At 37.4% G+C, this 27,386-nt stretch overlaps 1 protein-coding gene across 1 annotated transcript in view; it reads left to right on the top strand.

The window, feature by feature from the left end:
- Positions 1–24,637, top strand: part of LOC139738186 (pregnancy zone protein-like) — a 38,261-nt gene extending 13,624 nt beyond the window's left edge. The window contains exons 11-27 of the mRNA XM_071648845.1: positions 4,098–4,295; positions 5,530–5,689; positions 6,391–6,649; positions 7,729–7,803; positions 9,429–9,588; positions 10,482–10,705; positions 11,070–11,303; positions 11,830–11,963; positions 12,653–12,815; positions 13,402–13,504; positions 15,825–16,151; positions 18,643–18,699; positions 19,746–19,868; positions 20,388–20,459; positions 21,215–21,343; positions 23,457–23,576; positions 24,447–24,637. Coding sequence (XP_071504946.1) covers positions 4,098–4,295; positions 5,530–5,689; positions 6,391–6,649; positions 7,729–7,803; positions 9,429–9,588; positions 10,482–10,705; positions 11,070–11,303; positions 11,830–11,963; positions 12,653–12,815; positions 13,402–13,504; positions 15,825–16,151; positions 18,643–18,699; positions 19,746–19,868; positions 20,388–20,459; positions 21,215–21,343; positions 23,457–23,576; positions 24,447–24,637 — 2,729 coding nt within the window. The remainder of the gene's footprint in view (positions 1–4,097; positions 4,296–5,529; positions 5,690–6,390; positions 6,650–7,728; positions 7,804–9,428; positions 9,589–10,481; positions 10,706–11,069; positions 11,304–11,829; positions 11,964–12,652; positions 12,816–13,401; positions 13,505–15,824; positions 16,152–18,642; positions 18,700–19,745; positions 19,869–20,387; positions 20,460–21,214; positions 21,344–23,456; positions 23,577–24,446) is intronic.
- Positions 24,638–27,386: the final 2,749 nt, after the last annotated feature.

Here is a 27,386-nt window from a genome sequence, read left to right as displayed (position 1 = left end):
AGGATTCTGTGGAGACTGTTTGCAATATTTAAGATTATTTTCACTCTTTTATTACTTCACTGAGTTTTATTTGACGGCATTGTATAGATACGATCACTCTTATATATTGTGTGACTGAGTGGTGTTGTTATGTCATATGTATGCACATTTAATGGTATGTGTCATGAAATAAGTCTGTTGGTGAATAAAGGGAAATGGCATGTTGACATTTGATGAGGAGGCTGTGAATTCAGTGGATTCACAGCTTTGGCACCACGCCATCAGCCAGTTCATACCGCTAGACGTTGCTGTGGATTGTCTGATAAAGCTAGTCCATGGATTCAAAGTGTGTCTCAAACTCTGAGACACAAATGATAAACACCTATACTGTGAGATGTATGAAATATTAAACTTAAGTGATAATTTGGTTATGTGATCACCAAACATATGGATTTATACTTTTACAATACATGTACATACATGTATCAACTTGAGAACAATGTCCACAAAAAGGTAAAAAAGCCATTCATATTTGTTTTTATTTGATGAAAAGGACATTTAATAAAGATAAAAGTTTAAGGGCTAATTTTAAATTTGAAGGAAATACTTCATGTGCAATTTCTTCTTTACTACCACAACTATGCAAATGTTATAACTCAATATATAATGGTTACTGCTCTCCAAACCAACTGCCTAAAGCTTACATGAAGATGTGATTCCACTGAATTAAAAGCCATTGCTTGTGTGTGTGTGTTTCTCTGTGTGTTTCTCAGTGTGTCTAAGACTACATTGCGTTGTTGTTCACATGTTTAACTTGAGAAAAAAGTGTCTTCGTTGTATTTGTGTCTGTGTGCACCCCCAAAGTTTATGCTTGCCTCCCAAACTCTCCCTGCTAAATGTTATGTGTAAATGTGGCAGACCACAAAATGTCCTTGTTTCCAAAGTTACCTGCAAAATATCCTCTGCTTCTCAAAATGTCGCTGTTTAATCTTTGTCATTCTATGTTATTTGTTTGAATTGATCTGAAATGATATCACATGCTAAGTCAGATTAAGTGTTGATTATTTTGGAAAAGAAATATTTTTGTGTCTTCCCTTTCAATCTAACTGAGTATTAGGCAGAAATCACTTGGGGAAGCTCATGAATTTCCAAAATAGAGATAACCAGGGTAGTATTATTTACCTGTTTTGTGTGTGAGCTAACTGTAGGTGCAGTTTAGAGTTCAGTATTAAATGCTGTGAGGATGGCTGTTGAGTAATAAGGTAAGATACATTTTCTTCATTTTAGCCATGTTGGAATGTTGTGTATGACTGCCATGCAAATATCATATTAATATGTGGAATCTGTGTATTATGAATGGCCTGAAAAGCATGTTATAAAAACCAAATAATTGTGGATGGAGAGCACACCTTCAATTTCTCTATCAGGTTCAGTTAAGTTTATCATGCTAGATGTCATTGACAGGAAAATATGTCAGGATCCTGTAATGTGTGATGTAATATACACACAGACAGTGAAATGAGTGATATACATATATTTTTTTTAATGTACATGTAAATACAGTCTTTGTATTTACACAGTATTCTGGAAAATTTGATTTTTTTTTTTAATTCTGAATATATTTTGCTAAAAATCTTATATTTTAAAGATGCATATCATGCATTTGCAAATTCAAAGTTTGTTCTTCAACAATTGTCTGGACTCTCTTTTAAAGTTATCATAGTATAGATTATCAATATCTAATGACTTATTTTTAGATAGGAATTGGGTCATTAGACACAACACAGATAATTCTTTTCTGTCTTGAACTATTGAAGCTTTTCTTTGTGTATGTGGTTATACACAAAATTATGCATGCCTTCTTGTATTTGTTTTATTTACAGATGCAATAAAGGATGATTTTATGCAATAGACATATTGAACAATTAAAGGAATGCACACATTTCCCATGCGATTTTGTTGTTATATTTTATTTTATTTTTTTTTGGGGGGGGGGGGGTAGGAGGGAGATGTGTTGAGCTGATACCAGTTTTGAGTGGTGTTTTAATGGATTGAGGTGGATAACAAAAAGATGATATCTACCAGCTCTGAAATCACTGTATATACAACCTGATACATTCAGCATGAGATACAGAAAACTATCAAGCTTGTTGCAATGATTGACTTTATTGCATCTGTAAGTCACGTGTCATCTCTTGTTCTTGGGCAGTAAAGCTTCACATTTTGTTTTGATATGCACATTGTGTTAGAATACATTGGATGTCTTGTGTCACTGGTCATATTATGTTATAACAATGGTTTGGTACTTTGGTTTCTTCCTTCATGCATCCAGCCTGTGTCGTCACATCATAACTTGTTTATATGTACTGGCCGACTTTGTATGTATTTACTAGTGTTACTTAATGGACTAATTGATAATAAAATCATCATGCATGTAACTATTGATCAAGTCCATAACTAACATTGCATTTGGAAGTGCAGTACATATGTCTTCACTGAAGCCAAACAGTGTACATGTACCTCGTATCATATATGTTAAATATTAAATGTGATACACCAAAAAATGATTTAGAAAATCTTGTCCTGCAGTTAATTATGCCATATTTATGCCACTTGATTAAATTTGTTTTAATGAAAGAAAAAAAAATATTTGTTTTAGTACAGAAGATTGTAATTAAAGAAAGTTACACTACACATCATGTGAACTGTAATGTGTGCTGTTTTAAGAAAGTGTACTGTATAGCAATGTGTAACATTTCAATTTGGGGGGGGGGGGGTGGTTCTTTTTCTATTGTGGTTAAAGTCTGTAGGGAATTATCATACATGTATTACTATTACTATTACTAATTATTTATAGTGCGCTTTTCCCACAAGGCCCAAATCGCTTGTATATTGTATATACCGATACTGAACTCCTGTAATTCTTGTATATCACTAGCTACAGTATATGTATGATAAAAAACTTCCCTAGTCATTTGTGGAAACAAGTGAGAGACCGAGACATGTATTTTAAAGTAAGTTAATATAATCATGTGCTTCTTTACAAACATATTAGATCTCATTTTTTCTTTGGACACAATAATTTTCCTCGTGATGTTAATGAGGGCAAAGATTATGGTTGTAAGATTTTTTCCCCCATGTTGGTAAAAGATTCTTTCTTTATCTTTCTCTTTGGCAGATGAAACCGATGAGTTGTGAAAGATCTTTGTAAAGGGGCATCAGCTACATCAGAAAGGCAGCAAATTGTGAGAGAGAGAGGGATATTGGTGGAGAATCAGTTCAGCTTCCCAAGTCACCACATGATGCTTTCCTCATTTACTTCCCACCTTTTCTATGTACCAATACATTGGAGAGTTTAATCTTACTCTAGTAGTCCTATGCAGCATGTAGAATTAATAGTGCTACCCACAGTGTAGTTTTTATGTAGGCATTATAAATGTAGACTGCACATGGGAAGATAAAGAGATATTAGAGTCATGAAAGCCATGTACAGAAACAAAGAAGTACTACTCACTGTGTATTGTGTTCCTCTTGTGTTTGAATCATTCACTGTTTTCATTCATTTTAGAGGTACAAAAGTATACTGGCCTTTCTTCTCTACTCTAATAAGAGAATACTGAGGTCAAGAGGAAAATGATTATGTGACCAATGACTCGGGACATGTGAAGAGATTTCAATCCTACGTCTGTTGAAATGTAGATATTTGTAGGTTGTGTGATCCATAGACATGCATTACTTATCAAGCAATCATGATATGTACAGTACTATTCGGCAGGATCTACTGTCAAAGAAAATTTAATTTTCGTAGCTTTTTACGTCATTCTTGATAGTATGGCATTAAGATCAAAATACTGATGCAGGATAGTTCACATTCAGCTTTAAAGAATGATAAGGCAGTTTGATTAGTGTTGAGCATGAATGCACTCTGCTGCTACTCACCAATGGATAGACACATGATAACTCTGTGTAACATGCTCTGAAGGCATTGAGAAGGGGATATAGCTATGGCCAATAAATTCAGCACGTTATCATGCCTGTATTCCTTCAGATTCAACATAACGTGTACTGCGACTTAATGGTAAGAATTATGAAACGGAGTGCATGTTTGATTTAATGTGGGATGGCTGGTTTGAGTATGTGTAACCTTAAATGTTACATTAACTACAGTGTATGTCATTTATGTTATGTGGTGGTGGATTCTTGTACATTCTTCTTCGATGTTGATGTAGAGGAAGGTGGCAACTTGAAGATGTTTAACATCACTCTGCCAGCCAACAGAGTGGAAGGGTCTGCCAGAGGAAAGGTATCCATGACAGGTGAGGTACACTTTGGCTACAGTTATTCTCAGTTGAAATATAAATGGGTATGTCATGTGTGAGGCCTTCAGTGATTCCACACTAACTCACCATGGCAAAAGGGAGTAAGTGACATGAAAAATTGTTGGTTTTTCTTTAAAACATGAATAACCATAAATGTATGTTAATTACAAGGATATTAGTGCAAAGCGATGACATCTTGATGTAGGTGTATAATATCTTATTAGGTTTAGTGTTTCTGCTCAAAACTTTGTGTCTAAGCAGAACATGCCAAGTGCAATGTAAACCTATTAATATCTCCAATTTTGCAACCTGTCACATGCTTCCTGTTGCCATAAGAGGGCTACATGGATGAGCAGACAGTTCAGATTTATTCTGAGCAGTGTAATATACTCCATGGCTCAGATTTATGACTATGAATTCGGGAGATTTCTGTACGTGATTGCATTTCCAGATTCTTCATTTTTCCTAGACACATGATTTTTTTTTAATCTATCCGTGATGATACAATTGGCAAACTCTAGCTTCAAGATTTAATGAAATATTTGCAGTTTATTTCATGGAAACTCTTTCAAGAAGAAGGAAGAGATGGTGTTCACCTTCTGTATGTGTATGCAGGGGCAGATCCAGGAATTCTGTAATGAGGAGACGCCTTTACAAAATTAAAGGGGGTGCATGCCCCCCCCCCCCATTTTTTCTTTTTGTTTCTTTTGTTTTAACAAAAAATAAAAATAAAGAGGGGTGCGTGCCCGGTGCGCCCCCCTTTAACATGCCAAATGCTCATCAGGAACTGGGCTACTTCATATCTGTTCCTGTACTGCACAAAACATGTTAACAGAGGATATTTAGTTTATTTCAGAGGATTTACAAGCTTTGTATGGGTTTTTAATAGAATGATATCCAAAATTTGATCAACATTCTCCGTGTTTTCTGATGTACTCTCTTCCTGCAGTGCTCCACATCCTAATTCTTGTCAAAAAAACAACACCAACAAACAAACATATTTTACTTAGTATCACCTGTCCAATCTATGGCTCACTTCTTTCAAAAATATGTACATTGAAAACTCATTCCTTCAAACAATCTTTCTGATTTTCCACATAAAAGTGCAAAACTCATTCATTTGTGTTTGTACGTTTTTGTTTGCATGTTTCCTTGAGTACATTGCACACTGTAGATACTGTTGTTATGATTGTCTCCTTGGTTGTCTTCTGTTGTCTTTATGTCTTTCCAGGAGACATGATGGGACCCAGCCTGTCTAACTTAGACCATCTCATCCAGCTACCAACAGGCTGTGGAGAACAAAATATGCTTGGCTTTGTTCCCAACATTGTTGCCCTGAGTTACCTCATCACCACCAATCAACTCACTCCCTCCATTGAAAACAAAGCAAGGTGTGATTCTAAAGCCATATCATCATCTCTGAAACAAACTTGAGTGATTGTATGTTTGATACTGTTTTTTGTACCATGGGTTACACTACCTAATTAGATAGAATTTCCCAAATGCCGCAGTTTTGTGGAATTATTTCTCTCTTTTTTAGTACTGTACCCTGGGCAATGAAAATATGTGGAAAAGCAGTTTTTAGTGCATTATGCTAGGAGAGTGTGTATCACTAATATACTAAAAGCTGTATAGATTACTTTTTGATCATGGATCTTGGTTCTCTGAAATAAATATAAATTGGAAAATGAAGTGTTCATTATTGCAAAGAAAATTTCAAGTGTCAATTTCTTTCATTAATAGAAAAATGAGCAAAAAAAAAAAAAGATTCTGTCGAGATTCTAGCCTAAGACCTCTGGTTTGTTAACCAGTGCTCTTACCAAATGAAATATGAAAATCTGCAGTATGGTGTTCTTCCTAGAAACCCCTTAATTCTCAATGCTCGTATGGTTAGAAGCTATACACAAACCTGACATAAGCCTGAAGGATAGACATCAACTTGAAAATTAATGCAAGGGATCACTGAAGTGATGCAGGTTTTGAATATAAATGTGGTCAGTTCTCCTTCAGTTGCATATAATTAGTTATTACTGGTTATGCAGCTACAGTAGGCTCTTCCAGTGTTCATGAAGTCATGTTTATGACATCACAGTTTCAACATGAAGCGAGGATACCAACGGGAGCTGAACTACCGGCACAGGGACGGCTCTTACTCGGCGTTTGGTGAGAACGATGAAGAGGGAAGCACCTGGCTGACTGCCTTTGTGGTGCGCTCCTTTGCCCAGGCGGCAGAATACATCTTCATAGATGAGGATGACCTGGATGTTAGCATCTCGTGGCTGAAGAGACTCCAAGACCAGGAGACGGGGTGTTTTCAGTCCAGAGGGAGGGTCATTCACAAGGGGATGAAGGTAAGAAGCAGGGGCAGATCCAGGAATTCTCTAAAGGGGAGGCGTCTTTGCAAAATTAAAGGGCGGCACACGCACCACCTCCCTATTTTTTTCTTTTTACTTCATTTGATTTAATAAAAAATAAAGAGGGGGCGCACGCCTGGTGCGCCCCCCTCTAGATCTGCCACTGAGATGTGTTCTTGTTTGGAGAAAAATCTTGTCTGTATTACAAAGACTCCAACCCCAAGCACCTTCTGATCTGGAGGTTCTCCCGCCTGAAACCCCTAGCAAACAGGAGACTCGAACTTGACGTGCGCGAAGCGCAAAATTTCTTGTGGCGGGGTCCAGCTTTAGGGTTCTAGATGCTATTTCATGTTATCTAAGGCATATTTTTTAACATACGATGACACTAAGTAAGAAATCATTTCAAGCGGGAGAAATTAAATCTCAGGCGGGAGAACAGGAGATTTTGCAAAAATGGGCTTTTGGCGGGAGATCTCCCGTCGAAAAGCGAGAGAGTTGGAGTTTCTGGTATTATCATGATGTGGCCTCCAAAATGAGTGCTTTGTAATTTGACATGTTATGATGGTCTTGATGTACTCCTCTTTCCATCCTGTTTTATCCACATGATGTAACAAATCATGGACTGGAACTGTTTGTCAGTGGAACATTTTTAGTACATGAGTCGATTTTAGAGCCTTTGAATGTGCGTGAAATGATGTGTCAAGTGTTGATGGACCTTTCTCTGAGGAATAAGTGAGATATGTGTGGGAGCATACATGTGTCAAAAGATGTTGTATTTGAAATAATGATAAAGCAAATATAGTCTTTTGCGATGACACTCACTGATGCCAGCCAGTCGATTAGAAAAACTGCATGCTCATTTGGTCTTGCTTGTGATTATTAATTGTATGGATAGAATATATTCCACTTTTTCGTAGTGTTCTCTTGTCTGAAGTGATATACTGTAATAGCAGTCTATAAACATGTGATTATTTAATACAACATGCCTTACTTTTCATGTATATATATATATATATATATATATATATATATTATATTTCTTCTTTTTTTTTTGTATGTTTGCATGGTGACTGCAGGGTGGAGTAGACAGTGAGCAGACTCTAACAACCTACATCCTCCTTACCATGCTGGAATCAGGGCTCACTAGAAGTGTAAGTACATTAATTGTACAGAACTATACAGTACCAAAAATAAATCTGAAGATCTTTAGGGTCAGCGCTGGACCAGTATGTTTGTTGTTATCTAACTTGGCCCAGGAATTCAGCGAGAGGGCCGGTGAATGTCCATCTGCCATCTGTGGGTCAACTTCAATGTTTGAACTGTCTCCTTAGGTGCAGTTATGCTCCACAAAACTACACATAGTTTCACAACAGGGTATTTTGCTTCGTACAGTTTGGGCAGCGTGACTGCAACCTTCTCGATAAGCTACCAGCGAAACATCCCACGATACCTCCTGCATACACGTTGCAAGATTCTATGTGTAGTTTTGTGCAATGTGACTGCATCCGGCTGAAACTTCCAAGAAGTTTGTGACACCATAATCGATCCATTCTTGTTGTTTACGCACATTGTGCATACTTTTGTACAATGTTGCTTGTTGGCATTGTTTTCCTACAAGAGACCAAGACTACAGGTACCTGTAGTTTCCTGTCACTGAAAGTATGTATAGTTTTGTGTATAGTGTGACCACATGCTCTTCTTGAAGTTATTGGGAAGCAAACTATACATAAAGTGTGATCACGGCTCTTGTGACCCAAATCTCTGCAGTGAATTCTGTGGACTTTAACAATGCTGATAATTGCACTAACATTGATGACAATATCAACAACAATGATAGTATTGAGAGTGAGGAATAATTTTATTCAACAATATTTCATAAAACTGGGGGGATAGTGGATACAATCTGAATATGACAAACATAATGAAATTATCTGATTTCATTTTTGGTCAAATGAAGTTTGAGGCTTTAACCAATTGAAGACTAGTTCCGAGTGTTCTCGGGCAGATATCTTTGTGGAATATGTGTTATAGCAAAATCAGTGCGTCATCAACGGGTTAAGATAGAGGTCACATTCTGGAATTTCGTGTCTGGTGTCATAAACTCATAGTCATGATTCAGAGGCATTGTAGATATAAGCTTTCCAAAGATTAAGATGTTGATGAAGTAGTTTTTAAGGGTGTTTTAACTCTTATGGAGTCATCGTGCGTCATCAGACACAGTGCTAAGCTAGACTGCAAAACCCTCGATCGGCAGTCATACCAGCTGTCATGATGAATGTTTATTTACCCACAATGCACTAAGTCAACTTTTCAGACATCCGCTCACTACTGCATACAGGCGTAGAATCAGATTCTAACCGATTATACACTTTCTATGGAAACAACTCAGGTCTGTGTTAGCGCGTATTCAATTACGCGTTAACAAAATTCCAATTGTATCGGATTCTGTGTAGAAACACGCTGATTGTGGTCATTCATTATCCATTGTGCGTCATCTGTTGTGCGTCTTGCATAAACTTGCTACATTTTTATCGTTTTCTCAAAAAATCCAAGACATGTTTTCACACCCTTTATTTAAATTTTCTCAAAATCATGTGGCATGAATATTATTGGAATTCATATTTAGTGTATAAAAAGAGTTCTGATACGAAAGTCACTCTTATTTCTTCTTGTCCCCCCCCCCCTTTTTTTGAAGATAGTCTTCCCCATGCATGCTTCACAGTATGCACATTTCACCACTTTATAATGTTTGTGTGATTGACATCCTCATCTGTAGGATCCCATGATCCAGGATGCAGTTCGCTGTGTAACCAGGGAGATTGAGGAAATGGAGGACACATACGCCTTGGCCCAGCTGGCCTATGCCCTCACCCTGGCAGAAAGCGTCCATAAAGATACTGTCTTGGAGAAGTTAGAATCACAAGCTGTCAGTGAGGGTGGGTAATTAGACAAGCCAAACTTGATTTTAATTAGGAGTTGGAGAGTAGGTGATGCTTTCTGGCACTTTTAGTAAACTTTATTCAATTTTGTGTTTGAGTGCCTGTTGCTTTTGATCAATTCTGTTGATCTTTCTTTGATTGTTTGTGGGAGAGCTTGTTGCTTTTAGTCTCTCGTATTGATATGGAAAATGCTTCATTGATCAAAACTGAATGCAGAGAGATAATTTTGGAGACACATTGGCCTAAGCGTGTGGTTAATTTGGAATGTAGAAGGGAGTTATCTAGAATGTTGGTATAATCATGTTGTTAATCTTGGGGATGAGAAAAGCATCTTACATTGAAAATTGAATAGATACAAAAACTGACAGACTTAACAATGCAGAAAATGGACAGAAAATTCTTGTACAGAACTCTGCTGTGCAGAACAGAACATGATTACTGCTGCAGTGTGCAGGATTTCACTGTCAACTACAGTTTCAGGCAGTTTTGTGACTGAAAATAGGATAGATGACCTGACCTTCCATCAAAAGTCATATCTCTTCCTGCTTACATAATTTTAGCAACTTTTTGTTGACAAAGTGGATAAACTTGTATGATGAATAGATTATCAAAACTATCAAATTTTGAAATTAGATATTATGACAAAAGAGTAACAACAGCAACAGTAAAGCATTCTGCTACTAAACCAGATGCATATTTAAAGGCTGCTTAGTTTGTAGTGTCACTGCTTCTGAACTGTCTCTCAAATCACCAATTACAATGTGTTAACCCATTCTGTACTGAATTATGAAATGTCCATGGACTTAATACGCAGGCCACCAGGTTCCCGTCTGCAACAGGTGAAATGTTCTTATTTTCCAATCCAATCTGTACCTCTGATTTATACCCAGATGGTCTGAAGTACTGGCAGTCTAACAAACGACAGGCAGCCACGTCCAATGACCATGTTTACTCCCACCAGGCAGCCAGTATGGACATCGAGATAACGGCATACATTCTTCTTGCTCATATCACTGGGGCCAAGAATGTGTCCCATGCTCTGAAGCTTGGCAACCCAATGGCAAGGTGGATTGTCTTACAGAGGAACAGTGATGGAGGATTCTCCTCTACCCAGGTGAGACCAAGAAGAGCTTCTTAGTAACTCATCAGCTGTATATATACATTATGTAGTCATGCACCTCAAATACAGTACTGTATGGAAGGAATGGTTAGAAAGTCCCTGTAAAGCAAAAATGTTTTAATTTTGCCCATGTTAGAACAGTGATTTTGTAGCTTTAGTGTAATGAAATGCACAGATGGTTTGTTTTATCTCCTCTTTTAGTTTGCAAATGGAAAATGAGAATGTCATGAGTTAATTGTTCCCCCTGTAATAGCTTAATATTCATAAGCTCGGTTTCTATTAAAATTTGTGAAGACTCTATTGATCGTCAACACTTCTTAAAGTGACACCAGCTCCACATCTTTCTCCCATCTCGTAGGATACAGTGGTGGCACTGCAGGCATTAGCCGAGTTTGCCAAGATAGCATACAGCGATGCCATTAACATCAAGGCGACTGTGACTGCTGTCAGTCCTGAGAGAGCCGGTAATGTAGAGACACATGCCTTCACCATCAATGCCTTAAACAGCCTGGTCCTACAGGAACATCCCCTTCAGATTCTCCCTGCCCTGGTCACACTGCAGGCTTCGGGAACTGGATGCGCTCTCTTCCAGGTGTGATTTCTAGATTACTATAACAGCTGCCTCTGCACTCCCTCATGCATAATCGTTTATTGTTTTAAGTCCCCAAAGATATAGGGAACATGAGGTATACATGTTATTATTAGAGCTTAACTACTTGAATGATATATACATTTTGCAAACAAAAGGAGTGGACTCCTTCAAATGTTTGTATGTGATATTGCCACATGGATATGTAATGCACTTTAATGATTTCCATCATCTTCATTATAAAGCTTTCATGAGCCTCTTTATATCCATGACTTTGCTGCATAATTGAATGCTTTACATGTCATAAATGTTGTTATTAGAAGTTTTCTTTGTAGTGGTTGATGAGCTGGTATATCAGCTGAACCGTGATGGGTTTGCGCAATAATGCTGAAACTAGTTCACTGTCATGTACATACATGTGCATACATTGTGACGTTTGTATAGCAACTTTCCTACAATAATAACAATATATCAGACATTATTCAAATTATTGAATTCTAACTCTTTCAATTAATCCATGTCTTTACAGGTTGCCACTGTTCACAATGAGATTCCAGAGACCCCTGAGGATGCTGGATTTGAGCTGGATGTCACAATTCTGGAAGCCTACCGGCCCTCAAAGAAAGACAAGTGTTTGAATTACTTCATCAAGATATGCTCCAGGTTAGACAAGATCTGTGTGTTCATGTAGACATCTTTCTCAGAGAATTTTATCCAGTGCATGATTCATTTGATAAAGCCTTTCATTTTGTCACATCAACAGCAAAACAGTGAAGGGTGACAGTTCTGACCACTAAACATATGTGTAGTAAACAGATTTAAAATGTCTGCCCACATATGTTTAATTTGCATCAGCAGAGCTAGAAACTAATTTGTAGGGGCATGTATTATATGTGTGAAAGTATTATGTGTGTACAGAAAATCATCATTATTTGAGGAGTTCTGAACTTCTTTGAGTTTTTATGTGAGAATCATTTACCTCAAGGCAGTCCAGAGGAATGGAAAAAAGGCTGTGCAGTTTAGTATTAAAAACATGCAATGATTTAGAGTAAAAATATCACATGGTTAAATATGTATTCATTTCGATGTCTGTTGTGAGCATTCAGTTGCAATGATATAAAAATGAGTGCATCATCCCAGGTTGCATGTTGATTTTACATGGAAATACCTTTTATAACTTCTGCAGTTTTTTTTGTGAATGTAGAATGACTATTTATTTTCTCTGCAGTATATTTTAATAACTGATTTGTGTAGTATTTGATTACAGTTGTATGCAGGTGTAAAAAGATGTTGTTTGATTTAAAAACTCTAAGTGAGCTAATTTCTTTTTATTGGTATTCGTTGTATCTCAGGTACACAGGCAGTGATAATGAATCTAACATGGTGATAATTGCAGCCAAGATGGTGTCGGGTTACTATCCCGACAAGGAATCTCTCCGGCTGCTCCAAAAGCAACACAAACCCTTGCAGCGCTATGAGGTTGATGGCAAGAATATCTTCTTTTACTTTAATGAGGTGAGAGTCAGTGACATACATTACTCTACTCAAGTACATTTGTATATGCTACATATATTCAAGTGCTTTAAATTTGCATTAACCATTAACATTCACATTAATGGAGTTGTACAATGAGGGAAGCTTTTCATCAGATTTTGTGATGATTTGAAATCATTCTTTTCGAATGTCCACGTCAAATCACTTCGCAGATCAATGCAGACCAACTGTTTGAAGTACTCACATGTACATGTGATATTTACTAATCCTAACCCTAAGCCATGCCTAATCTTCATCTTCACAAGTATATTGAACAAGTGGTAATACAGTATAGAGAAGCTTACCATAATGAAACAAACACAATGATTTTTGGAAAAATAAACTGATTATTCCCAACAATTGGAATGATCATAAGGCTTGGTTGTGTATTCTTGACAGTGGAAAATTTGATAATGCTTTGTTTCCAAGTTACTGAAGAATATATGAAGCTGTGTCATACTTTTTCTCACAGCTTTTTAAACTTATCAAAGGCTTTAAAGTTCAAGGTGTATGTATAGATGTTAATACATAACATTTTGTAGCACACTTTGCGTTCTTTATCTAACAGCTGACCAGTGAAGACACCTGCCTGGTGTTCTCTGTTACCAAGGAGATGACTGTTAAGGATGCTAAACCAGGCATTGTGGAAGTCTATGACTACTACGATAAGGGTAAGATTAAAGATTAGAATTCATTTTTTGTTTCTGCCTTACTCTATAAAAGACAGTCACTGTGAAGTTTTTAGGATGCAGAGAGATGGCATATTAACATGAAATACTGCACAAGACACGATTATATGCTGTCCACAAACAAAACAGGAACTTTAGGATTGATTTACAGTAGGTAGTTACTGTTTTGAATTTCGAAAAGCAATTTTAGCTGTTGTAAGCCGTCGAAGTCCCTGTCAGTAATTAGTAATAACACACTTCGGCAAAGAAACCTTTTGAATGATACATAGGACTCTCAATGACTCTCACACAAGAACCCAATGTTACTGTACAGGAGAGAATGCACTGGTAACTCGACCACTAGAATTCATACAGGAGGAATGTGTCACAATGCCATTAATCATATAATGTCCTGTCTCAGTGTCTTCCTGTGTCACTGTGTCTCACCGAGCATTCACACATACCAAGATTGCTTAATTCGAAACATGATTGTAAGTAACCAGTTGAGGATGGTTTCATTTTGCTACAATATGCATTTCCCATAGACACCTTCCCGAGTATACTCGGGACTTGTCCCCAAGAGGTTGAGCAAACTAGAATCGTGTTTCAAATTAAGCAAACTTTCGGTGTGAATGCAAACTGGAATTGCAGAGGAAGATTTGAAACTTCATTACAATGACGTGCCGCAAATGAATGTTCGCTGGTGTTTTTAATCACGTCTCACCAGAAATAAGCGATGAAACTAGCGTGTGAGTTAACTACAATCGTGTTTTGGGGAGTTACTGTGACCTTCCAATCACTCCTGCAGAAAGAAGGCTCAAGAGTGATTGACGGGAACTTGGCAAGACGCCCAACCTCTCCTCCTCGCTCTGAAATTCAGAATAACAGAATCCGTGAAGTAACAATTCCTGTAGTGTAAATGAACAATGATTCGAATCGTAATTGATTTGATTTGATTTATTTATTCTCCGTATGGCATCATTTACAATTTTTTTTATCAACATAATCAAACATAATATATACAAATATGATACTCATTATGGCTAGTTTCTACAATTTCAACAATTTTGATTACAAATACATTTGTGACATAATTACAGTACATGTGTTATGCAATATATTTCACATGGTCTTTCCAACTCAGATTTTCATTAATTATAATCCCAAGGAAGTTAGTAGATGATTTCTTCTCAAGAGAAATACCATCTATTTTCAAATAACATTCAAAATCACTATTCCTCGGATGTTTGAAATGAATATAATTCGTTTTATGTAAATTCAAAGATAAAGCATTACTTTTAAACCACTGAGACAGTTTGGATAATTCAACATTTAATGATCTAATAAGACACCAAAAATCTGAGTTGGAGAGAAATACATTTGTATCATCAGCAAAAATTATGTATTGTAATATATTAGAAGCATTGGGTAAATAATATACAATAAAAATAACAATGGCCCTAATACTGACCCTTGCAGTACGCCACATTCCATCAACACTATTTTAGAATTACAGGAATCAAAACATTACTTTCTATCGCATAAATAACTTGCGAACAGCTTGAGAGCAGTTCCTCTTATGCCGTAATAGTGTAACTTTGACAATAAAATGGAACGGTAAAGAGTATAAAATGCTTTGCTCAAGTCCATGAAAACACCTACAACATGCTTTTGGTCAGCTAAAGCATTTGATACTCTATCATATAATTGAGCTAGTGCCAAGTCAGTTGAATGTGATTTCCTGAATCCATACTGATCAGGATGCAGAATATTGTGTTTGGTCAGGTAATTTTCTAATCTATAATTGTATATGATTCTTTCCAATATTTTAGAAATACTAGGTAACAAAGAAATGGGTCTGTGATTACTAATACATGAAGAATCATCTTTTTTATACACAGGAATAACTTTTGCGATCTTGAGTGGGGTGGGGAATATTCCGGATAATAAAGAGAGATTGAAGATATGAGAGAGAGGCAATTGTGTTTGTAATTGTGTATTAAATTAAGCAAACTCGGTACATATAAAAAGGCCCCGAGTCATATGAAGTTAAAGCATCATGAGGAGACATGATCCTTATTGAAGAAAAGGGCATTCATGATACAAACCTGTATGTTCATGTATTTCTGTGTTTAGTCATATCCATTCAGGTGATTATCATTTTTTATCATTTATATAAAAGTTACTATTCTGACATACCTGGCAGCAACACTTTTCTGAGAGTGCTTCCAATGCTAGAAAATGTTGATAGTTACTATACTACTAAAATCTGTAACCAAGATTTTGAGATTTTTCTAAAACGTTGTTTTTGTGTTGTCTCTAGCCGTCAATGTTAAGAAACAGTACAACATCGACTGTGAAAGGAGCCCACCTTCCTGGAATCCGTCGGTTCTCTTCACCGTTCCTGGAGAGCCAGGAGAGGAGGATGAGAGTAGTAAAGATGGCATGCACCCTCTACCGTTCATTCTCGCCGCTCTCCGCAGCGTGGATGGCCTGGTCATCTTCCAACCACCCGAAACCCCAGAGGAGGGACCGGATGTCGTTGACATTGAAGATTCAGAGGGAATAGATGGAGGGAATGTAAATGGGAATGAGGAAAATCCAGAATTGAATCCCATTTCACCTGCCAGGAATTTAGGACCATCAGATGGTGAGCTGTACTCCTTTTAGTTTTTGTATTCTCTGTATTAAGCCCTATTTAGTTGTATATTTTGTGAGATGAAGTCTGTGTTCTTTGCAGTTATGCTGTGTATTTGATTCTTCATGCCCTGTTGGGCTTGACGGATTACAAATGACCCTTTGCCATCAAAGACTCATGATGTTTTACCAAACATTAATTTTCCAATTTTGGCAATATCAAGTTGACCACTATCATATTATTGAATTATCACATTCTTAACCATTATCACATAATTACCATTATCCCATTTAGATTACCATATCATTTGTGCCACTTAATTTCGTGAAACAGACAGCATCCAGATCAGCAGTTTTCAGAAAAGTCAGTGAAAGTCCTGTAGTGACACTGATTGCTTTGGTGATGCTCGTGCTGCAGAAAGTATTGGCACAGCAGGAGCAACGATTGTGATGTTGCTGATTTTTGTCAGTTGTATTTAATCATCATCATCAATATGAATGTCTTATTATACAAATGATGCACAGGATAGAGTGCGTTAGTGGAGATGTAGCATACTCGAGGGTATTTACAATTGTGAAACATACATGAGGCGAAGCCGAGTGCATGTTGCACTACATTGTAAATACCCGAGAGTGAGCTGCATCTCCACTAACGCCACGAAATAATCCTGTGCATCATTTGTTTTATAAAATGGGTCGAAAACTAACAGCATTTTTCACGTACCTTTGTGGATCAAGATGTCCGAAGATGTTCATCCCAAACATTTACGCACGTCGCACTCGGAAATCCCACACATAGAAAGTACTGTACGTATAAGAGTATACGTACGCCACACATGTTATGCACACAAGAAAGGCCGGCCGGCAGCCCGAACTAGAAATTGTTTACAGGATTGACAGCACGTATAGTAGCACGCGATGCACTTGTAACAACTGATTGAGTGCGCACTGCTAGTGCAAACATGACGTCGGCTGTGGATGTTAGTGAGAAATTAATACAAGCACACGTGACTCATTTCAGCACTTCCAATTGGCTACATTCTTGAACCCATTTTATAACATGTCGTATCCTTAAGCTTGATGGATGCAATTTTGATGACAGTAAGATGGTGTTGATGATTATATGATCATAATATCTTATTACAATATATAGCAGTAACTTCTATAAGCCTTATAAACTTGGTTTGATGACAGTGATGATGCCAATGGTGTGAGGATTGGTTAAAGTTGTATTTTTGGTATTAGCAGAAGCAGTATTGATAACAGTATATTGCAGTAATGATATCTCTTTGTGCACTGATTTTCACAGTTAAAATTGAAGACAAAGTTTACCTTTACTCCATGCTGATTTTTATGCCTCGCCAACGAAGTGGCCAGAGGCATTATGTTTTCGGGTCGTCCATCCGTCCGTACGTACGTCCGTCTGTCCGTCCGTCCGTCCGTACGTACGTCCGTCCCGTTTTGTTTTTGTCGATATCTCAAGAACCGTGTGGTGGTTTTACATCAAACTTGGTATGAGGGTATATCCTGGGGGGATAATACTTTGGATTTTAGGGTCACGGAGTCAAAGGTCAAAGGTCACAGGTTATTATGTGAAAAAAAACATTGAAAATTCATGTTTTTCTCCATATCTCGCAAATGGTTCAAGGTATCTTCATGGAACTTAGTATATATGCTTGTTCCAATGGGCAGTGATTATCTAGGGAAGTTGGGGGTCATGGTTCAAAGGTCAGGGGGTCAAAGGTCAAGGTAAACTCCTCAAAATATCACTACTTTCCTTATATTTATGCAATGCCTGAAGGTTTTTTTTTTCTTTTTTTACTTGATGTATACATGTATTACCCAATATATATTCTGTGGGAAGTTTCTTGCCAAAAGGTCAAAAGGTCAAAGGTCAAGGGAAAGTGCTGAATTGCACTTTTTCCTCCATATCTCAAAAGTACAATGTAACTCAAGGTATCATCATGAAACTTACATATTTATGCATGTTCAACCTAACAGTGATTCTCTTTGGAACTGTGAGGTCAAAGGTCAAAGGCCAGGTTTAGATAATGCTATTTTCCCATTTCATACTGAAATTATACTTTTTCTCAATACCTTGAAAATTACTCAAGGCATAAACTTATAAAAGGGTCAAAAGTCAAGTAAAATCATCAGTTCCCCAAATACCTGCACTCTTACATTTTAATCATTCATCCAATTGAACCTAGCTCTAGGAAAGTGAACATTCAGCACATTTGTGTCAAACCTGTCATTTTAATATTTTGCCAATTGTGTGAAACTGTCATCACACATTGTCAAGACATTGTACTATAGATCTATTAGGAGAACCATGCATTATGGCGGAGGCATATCAGTCGCCGTAGCGATATATCTAGTTATCTTTATCTTAAAATCTGTTACTTTACCCACTTTGCTTTCTAGTCAAAATGAATATTCCTAACTTATTTTTGATATATTTACATGTAAATGATTGTCTTGACTTCTTTTTTCTCCTTACTCAGTGTTTATCCTTTGCCCTGCTGGTCAAAAGTTTGTGGATCGCCTCTTGCGATGTGTTCGTAAGTTGTCAAGATTTGAGCTTTAATAAGATACATTAATTAATGACTATATTTTTAGTGTCAAATTACTCTGTTTGTGAACATGAATGACATATTTGCCCACAGTATTTAGAGCAAAGTGAACTTGCATTCTTTTGAAAGATCCCTTAAGTCTCGTACAGATTATAGCTATTCACAGAACAAATCACTGTGACATTTTTTAGTGTCAATTTACTGTGTTTGTGAACATGAATGACATATTTGTCAACAGTAATGAGAGCAATGTGTTCATGCATTCTTTTGAAAGATCCCATAAGTCTCATACAGATTGTAGCTAGTCACAGAACAAATCACTGTGAAATTTCCAAGTTAGCAAAGGCAAAGAAGTGGGTGGATTAAGTTATGATCCATCAGGAGATGAATTTATCAAGCAGGAGATTACAAACTGTACATTGTTATCTACAGCTTAGATAGGCTGAAAAGTTTCCCCTGAATGTAACTTAAATTGTTCAAGATTTGGATACCATGTGAGAATATATGTGGTAAATGATGCTGTTCATGAGGGACAAGCTGTTGTAAGAATGCCATTTAATTTGTGCGGGTGTTATTTTGCATATCAGGACATGTAATATTATTTTTTGAGAGTTGGGGTCTTGTATTAATGAAAATCATTTTATGAGTGAGAATATGTGCATAAACAAGAACCACAGCATAGAAGAGATAAATACATTTTATTTCTTTTCAAAAAGGTAGTTAGAATTTCCAAACATACAAACAAGATTCATTACATTTTTGTCTGAAGAGGTAATATTTAAATTCCAGAATTTGCCACTGTAAAGACTCTGCAGAATGAGTGCCACATACATTATTCCAAAGCTTTGCTTCTGTGTGAGTTTGTAGTGATTTTGCTAATGTCTCTAGCTTAAGTTTTGATGTGGAGTGGAGGTGATAATGTTGTTCTACTGATCAGTGTACTGCTGTAATCAGTCCAGAGTCATAAGAGGTCGACAGAATGCAATAATATACCAGACGAGACTTAAAATGGTGTGATTTTTCTGATGTTTCAGCTATCAATGGTTGTGCCAGCAGTCCATGCTTGGATGGTCAGAATTGTATTGACACAGATACTGGCCATCTCTGCATTGGTTGCAAGCCAGGGTTCCGCAAGGGTCCGGCAAATACATGCATCCGTAAGTTACCTCATGCTGCCATCAACGTTAGTTGATCTACTTTGTTAGAATTTATGTTCATTTTTAGCATGGCATGAATTCTCTGCATTAGCCGTGATAATGAAAGCATCAGTCTTATACTATATGAGATTACAACATCAGTGCTAGAAATTTGACAGATTCTATAAGTTGTGATTGAACAGAAGGTCAAGAATGAATTCTAAAGTCTAACATCATATGTCACAGTCTAAACACCATAGGTGAGAAAGAGAAGAAATCCCCAATGGAATTATCAAAGTTATTTATCAAAGTGTTTGTGAGGCAGTGGATTTTGAGAATATGATGATTATTTCATTGTTCTAACCCAGAGAGTTGTATAATTACATGTTTTGTCTTTGGTTCAGAAAGTAATGAAACTTGTGATAATTACAGTGTTTCTTGCCTTGTTTTATGTGTATTTTGGGTGAAAATTAAATTGTCAGTCCTGATGTACATTGTGTACATATACTTATTTGTTCATGTTTTGTTTGCCTCTTAAAGGTCTCCCAGACCCTTCAGTAAATTTCATCCTTTGTGGACCTGGAGAGGAATGGATCAATGGTGGATGCACATGTGAGTCAGTGGCCAGACTGTCTTTATGGGTGTTTTGGAGCACTCTAAAGCGAACCACAGCAAACTGAACTGTGCCAGATTTGGAGCATTTGAGCCCGCTTTGGAGAAAGCGTACCTCATGAGCTATTTTTAGAGGGGGTCGCACATTTTGTAGCAAAAGGGTAATTCAACTGGTGCACTTAAACTACTTACAGATGTCCCAAACAAAAAGAATGAACTTTTTGCTTAATGATGTATTTTCGTGTTACATGCATTCTTCTCTTATGAACTCTTAGGCCTTGAGAGGGCGCTCTTTCATTTGTTCTGAGATACTCTGAACAAATGGGCGTATGCCCAGTGAAACATCCTAGGTCGCCCAGAGTGAAACTCATCAATATCCCCAATTACACCTGTTTGCAAGAACACACCCACAGACACACACACACTTGTAACAGAGGCTGTGGGCAGTTCAGATGCTAAAAGAGTTAGAGCAGCCTTTGTACTTTTGGTTTGATATTATTTGTGAAGCATGTACACATACAATGTAGAGGTGAGGAAGAAAGCAGTGAATTGCACTCTTTATGAAAAAAAGAACCAGTATTGTTTTTTTGAGCAACATATTTTGATGATAATATGATATGACATAATTCTCAATAGTCCTACTGCAAAACAGACAAATTAAAAGTTCAAAGTAATGTGTGAATGTCTCTATATGAATGTGTGTTGTTACATCTAGCTCTCAATGTATCTGTCTCTTCATCTATTTTCTATCTCAGCAATCAATGAGTGTATCAGCAATCCATGTCCTGTTGGAGCGAGGTGTAGGAACACACCCTTTGGCCACACTTGTGAGCCAGTGGTCTGTCCACCAGGGCGTCAACTGACTGCAGATCTACAGTGTATTGGTGAGTTTCAAGTTTTTGACAGCTTAAATGTCACATGGAACTAACACATGCTAATTCCATGTCCTGTGATTTATGAAGTCTTATATATTCTCTCTCTTTAATAGTTCACGATCATTTCATATGTTAAGAGAGATTTTGATTCTACAACATGCAAAATGCCTTTTTTTCCACCGGTTTTTTCCACCGCGATATTTCCATCATCCTTTGCAGCCCTTTTACTATGTGGCTGCTTAGCCAGCAGGAGTTGACAGTTTCATATCTCAGTTATTTAACTGTTCAAGTGTGTGAAGTTTAACAGATCATGCATTTCATCTTAGGCATGCGGGGAATGAGGTAAAAACAACAACACATTCTTTCATATAAAAATCATGTTGTGCCGGAAGAGACACTTTTGGGGTTAAATCTTTTGTGGGATAGAGTGTTGGTTGTTTTTTATGCCTCCGCCACGAAGTGGTGCCGGAGGCATTATGTTTTCGGGTTGTCCATCCGTCCGTCCGTCCGTCCGTCTTTCCGTGCTAACAAGAGTATGCTTGTGTGGCTAGGAGAACAATAGTGCACAATAGATGGCCTTTATTCCGTCAGGCTTGTTTGGCTAAAATTTTTGCTTGTGTGTCTATTTTAACAAAAGGGAGAACAAAGGGGTAGACACACAAGTATATCACCGTGAGGTCGTCTGTCCGTCCGTCCGTCCTTCCGTCCGTAATGAATTTTGTGGACAGTGTAACTAAAAAACCTTTTGAGGTATCCTAATGAAACTTGGCATGTATGTGTATTAGGGGGTGAAGTTGTGCCTATCGATTTTTGGGTGCACATGCTCAAGGTCAAAGGTCAAAAGGTCAAGGTCAAATATGTAAAATTTCACTATTTCCATCATATCTATGCAATGCCTGAAGATATTTTTTTAAAACTTAGTGTATACATGTATTACCCAATTAAGATTCTCTGGTGAAAGTTTGGGGTCATGAGGTCAAAGCTCAAAGCTCAAAAGGTCAAGTAACAATATTAAAACTTCACTTTTTTCTCCGTAACTTGGAAATTGTTCAAGGTATCTTCATGGAACATAGTATATATACATGTACTGACTGGCAGTGATTATCTAGAGAATTTAGGGTTCATGGGGTCAAAGGTCAGGGGTCAAAGGTCAAGGGCAACACTTCAACATTTTACTATTCCCCTCATATTTATGCAATACCAGCAGGATTATTTTTTTTTTAACACTGGGTGTATGTATACAAGTGTATAACCTAATAGGGATTCTCTGGAAACATTTTTTTTGTCTTTTTTTTTTTGCCTCAAAGGTCAAAAGGTCAAAGATCAAGGGAAAGTGCTGAACTAACTTTTTCCTCCTTATCTCAGAAATGGCTCAAGTTATCTTGAAACTTTCTACATATTTATGCATGTTCTGCCTGACAGTGATTATCCTATGAATTTTAGGGTCAAAGGCCAGATGAAAATGGTAAATCACACATTGTCCACATGTACTATAGACCTATTAGGAGAATCATGCATTATGACGGAGGCATACCAGTCACCTTAGCGACATTTCTAGTCTAGTTTTTTTCTGTTTCGTGCATATTTCTAATCATGAGCGCAGCATTTTCATACTGACTACAAAGTAAAGTAACCTTAAAAATCAACAACCCCTGACATATGGTTCATAGAGCTACAAGGTGATTGTCTGCTGCTTCATTCTTTTGATGGATAAACTATACCACCGTCACTCTAATGAACTTTGAAGAAGATCCTAGCAACAGTCCAATGACTTTGTCAAATATTTTGCACATCTTGACCCCGCTGTTTTCTTTAGACAATATTGGGGGGGGGGGAACTTTGTCGAGTTTGCCAGAGATGGCTTTTGATTTTCATATAAGAGAAAAAGGTGTACAAAATATACAGAGGTCATATTAGCTACAAAGCATGTATGTATAATCACATGGGGTGAAGATGCTGGGTTGTTATCTGTCCACCACTGATATAAAGTGAGCATATAGTATTTAGCTGTAAGTTTTGTGATTAGATAGAGGAAAAAAAACACCAAAGTGACCCAAGGTTGATTGATTTCATTCAGATATTTGCAAAAAAATAACCTCAATGTGATGTCTTAATTCTCCAGATATTGACGAGTGTGCCCAGAACCCTTGTCCTGAGGGAGAAGTCTGTGTGAACAGGATCAACGGCTTTGACTGTAACTGTGCAGAGGGATACCAGAGAGATTCAAACAATCAGTGCACAGGTTTGTTTAAAAGAAAAAAAAAAAAGAAAAAAGATGGAAATAATCAAATTACTTTTGTTTTACGGTGTTTGTGCAAACTGAAGTGGCCATGAAGGAGACCAGAATGTGTCTAATTCATTTCGTTATTCTTTTTACTATTTAAAGTTTAAAGGGTGTGTACAGTTCTGGTCGAGGTGAGGATTTAGCTTTTAACATTTTGCGAGATATTCAGAAACCACTCTATGAGATGTCAAGGAGCATGCAATTCTAAGGGGTATCAAAAGTTTATTTGATGAAAATCGGTTTTGAAATGGCTGAGATATCCAAAAACAAGGTGAAACAAAGAGATCCTAATAAAGTTGTGGCATGTCGCCTTTTATTATTATCACTTTTTTCGATATCTCAGCCATTTGAAAACCAATTTTCATCAAAGAAACGTTGAATACTTCTTAAAATTACATGCTCTTTCATATTTCATATGAGGTTTCTCATTATCTCACTTAAGAATGTTCAAAACATGAATCCCCACCCCAACCAGTACTGTACAGTCCCTTTAAAGTCAAGCATTTTGTAAGTTCCTGTTTTTTGAGAAACCTTCATGTACTTGTAATTCATACTTTATTGAGTGTTTTTACCAAAGTACAGTGGAGGAATGGTATTGCATTAAAAAACAAACAGACCAGACAAACACCCAATTTAAACATTATCATCATCATCATCACCGTAGATATTCTTCTTCTTTTTTTGTCCTCGTTCTCATTCTCATTGTTGCTTTCATTGTTATTGTTAGCATTATAGTAAAGATGGTATTACATAGTATGAGAAGCAGAAGTACAAGTGTAGTAGAATTGTCATCATCATCACTATAATCATCCTTGCCTTTTCCTGTAGATATCAATGAGTGTGAAGTGGAGGAGGAGCCATGTGGTGGTCCTCAGTATGTCTGTCAGAATGATGAGGGCTCCTACCAATGCTTCTGTGTAGAGGGTTACATCATGGACCACGATGGCTACTGCATCCCCGGTAAGTCAATGGAATCTTCATCTAACCTTGATGTGAAAGTGTTCACAAAGAGTGGCTGAATGATATTTTGCATGATACGTGCAAAGTCAGCCAATGACATCCTTTTGCGGTGGCTTTTTGTGACTGTCATATTTGTACATGCTTGCCTTTGAAGATTGATGCAGTGAAAATTGAGCATGAATGTGCATCTTGCTCCTGTTGCACAGATGACTGGATTCCAGCATGTAGTCTCACTGTGCCACTTTAATTATAATGTCAAAACCTATCACTGATCTCAGAGGTGATAATTCAGTTAGTGTGCCTCAGATTCCTGTCATACTCTTCATTCAGGCCTATATCTTTTCTACTTTGTTTGCTTTTGTCAAAATTGGAGAATTGATGGAGTCTCCACAGGACCCACTTGACACTGCAGAAGGATGTCATGCTGACATAATAGATATAAAGCAGCCTCATTGATAATTTTAGATATTTACAAGTGTATGAGATAGGTATTAGACTGTGTATACTATGGCAACATTCATATCATTGCAAATTGCAGACTTGATAATCAGAAAGAAGCATATAGATTAATATTTAACAAGCTCAATCCTCAACATATCAATGTTTGAATTTGATTCAATTTAATCTAGTCGTAGTCTTGTCATTTCTGATTGCAATGTGTACTAAAAAGTCTGATTACTTGTTTTTGGTATTGAACATGGCACATTCCCATAAATCACTCCAAAAATATTTTAAATGGATTAAAAAAATCAATTCCTTTATTTGCTTTAAATGTTAGATTGATGAGTTGTTAAGTGTTGTGATTAGGTTTCTTAATAAGCATATCCAGCTTTTCAAAACTGTGCATCATTTCTGTACACATGGTCTCTACATGTATGTGTCTGTAGTTGTGTTTTTCTGTGTTTGTGTGTGAGCTGTGTTTCTTGAGTGTTCAATTTGCCAGTGTGGATGATGAGAGAAAATACCATGTTTGAGTGGTGGCAGAAGACTGCATGCTGTGTCAAGATTTAATTTGATGAGTGGTGTTTACCATATGGATAACAGGTTTCAATTCTATCAAACTTGCAATTGATTTTCCTAAGCAGTTTCATCATGAAAGTCCATAAATAACTCAATGCATTTAATCATATCATGCAACAATGGTTGGAAGTATGATTAGTGGTAATCTTTTAGTTTTGAAAGCTTCTCTTGCTATGCTGAGCAATGAGCAGGCTTCATGGGCAGCAAGGAAGAGATGTCGATGATCAATGCCAGCTATAAGTTCCATTTGTAAATTTATAATGACAAACCAGGATGAAAATATCACATTTCTAAAATGTCATGGAAAAATTTTGTAGTTCTAGCTGTGCTAACTCATTTATGGAACATCTTCCCCTATTCTTGTTTACATTTATAATTCTCATATTACACTGCAATATTGTAAAGGCCGTGTTACACCATTCCGGGCAAGCTACGCGGGCTTGTGGCGAGGAGGTAGTTTCCAGCACGTTGAAGATTTTCAGCAGGCGAACAAGAATGCTTGCAATTTTCATTCATGCTGTACGGTATGTACGGGGGAAGTTTTGCGGCTTGACTTGCGGGGAAACAAATTTACTCCCTGGAGCTCTCCACAGTTGATCCGCACCTGACAGTATCTAGTGCGTAGTTGCCAGGAGGTGCTCACGCAAGTCCGATTTAACCGCAGCCAAGTTTTGAGCATGACCAAAACTTTTTCCGGGTGAGTCGCGGGAATGCCCGTAGAGGTCCACGCAGAATGCCAGTAGGAGGCCCTTAGCTGCAGCATTTCCCATGCAACTCCCACGCAGGTACTTCGCAGTCTCGTTTGCAGCCAAGATAATGAAATTCTGTGGGATTTCACCCATTCCATTAGAGGAATTCCTTCACTGAGTTGTCAGCCCCCACGCGACTGGTACAAAGGTCACACAGTATACTCGCAAGTATAACGCGTCCAGCAAGTAAGACACATGTGCTGACTCACACAAATCCTTTTCCACCCTCAGGAATGTCCGGTATGCTAGAAAATCCCTACACGTAACAAGCCCGAGTAGCTTGCCCGGAAAGGTGTGACAGGACCTAAACACCGTTGCGGGTAAAAAAATATGCGTGCGCACCTCCAGGCAACTACGGTTGAGATACATGCTAGGTACTGTCATGTGCGGATCATCTACGGGGACCTCCAGGTAGTCAAAATTGTTCTTTGCAAGTCGCACACAAGGCTTGCCCGGAAAGGTGTGACATGGCCTTTAGTTGTAATATGTGACCCTGCACCTCAAAACAAACAAAAAGTCGCCAGACATGAATTTTTAGTTAAGACTATATTCTGAAAGAGCAGACTTTAAGCTTTAAAATGATGTATAACTCAAATCAAATGGACTCTCCTAACCTATTCAAATATTGGAAAGAAAGCACAAACTCAGGAAAAGTGTGAACTGAGAAAAGAGTCTCTGAAGTACAGTGTCTGTTCAAGCGCTTAATCTTTACCAAACCGTGCTGGCTGTGCGATGAATGGGACAAAAAACAGGAAGTAAACCACCAGAGTAACAACAATGAAGAGATTATTAGATTAAACAGAAATTAAGCATGCCTCATTAACACATTCTGTCCATAATTAATGCCAACTTTCAAAGCAGTAGCACTATCCTTTGAAAAGTTATTAGAGTTGAAAGTGAAGAGTGTGGACAAGGTTTTTCAGAAATGAAAAAGGGATTCTAAAGACACACCTAATCACACTATTCTACCAAAAATGTTCCAGATAAACTACTAAAAAAAAACACACTTTCCTGCCCTTTTTATGATACCAAATTTTAG

This window comes from Diadema antillarum, unplaced genomic scaffold, assembly GCF_040938485.1.
Source record: "Diadema antillarum isolate AM-2024a unplaced genomic scaffold, OU_Dant_1.0 seq00000728_RagTag, whole genome shotgun sequence".
Taxonomy (NCBI): domain Eukaryota; kingdom Metazoa; phylum Echinodermata; class Echinoidea; order Diadematoida; family Diadematidae; genus Diadema; species Diadema antillarum.
The sequence above is the reverse complement of the archived record's forward strand: the minus strand, read 5'-3'. Positions and strand labels throughout refer to the sequence as shown.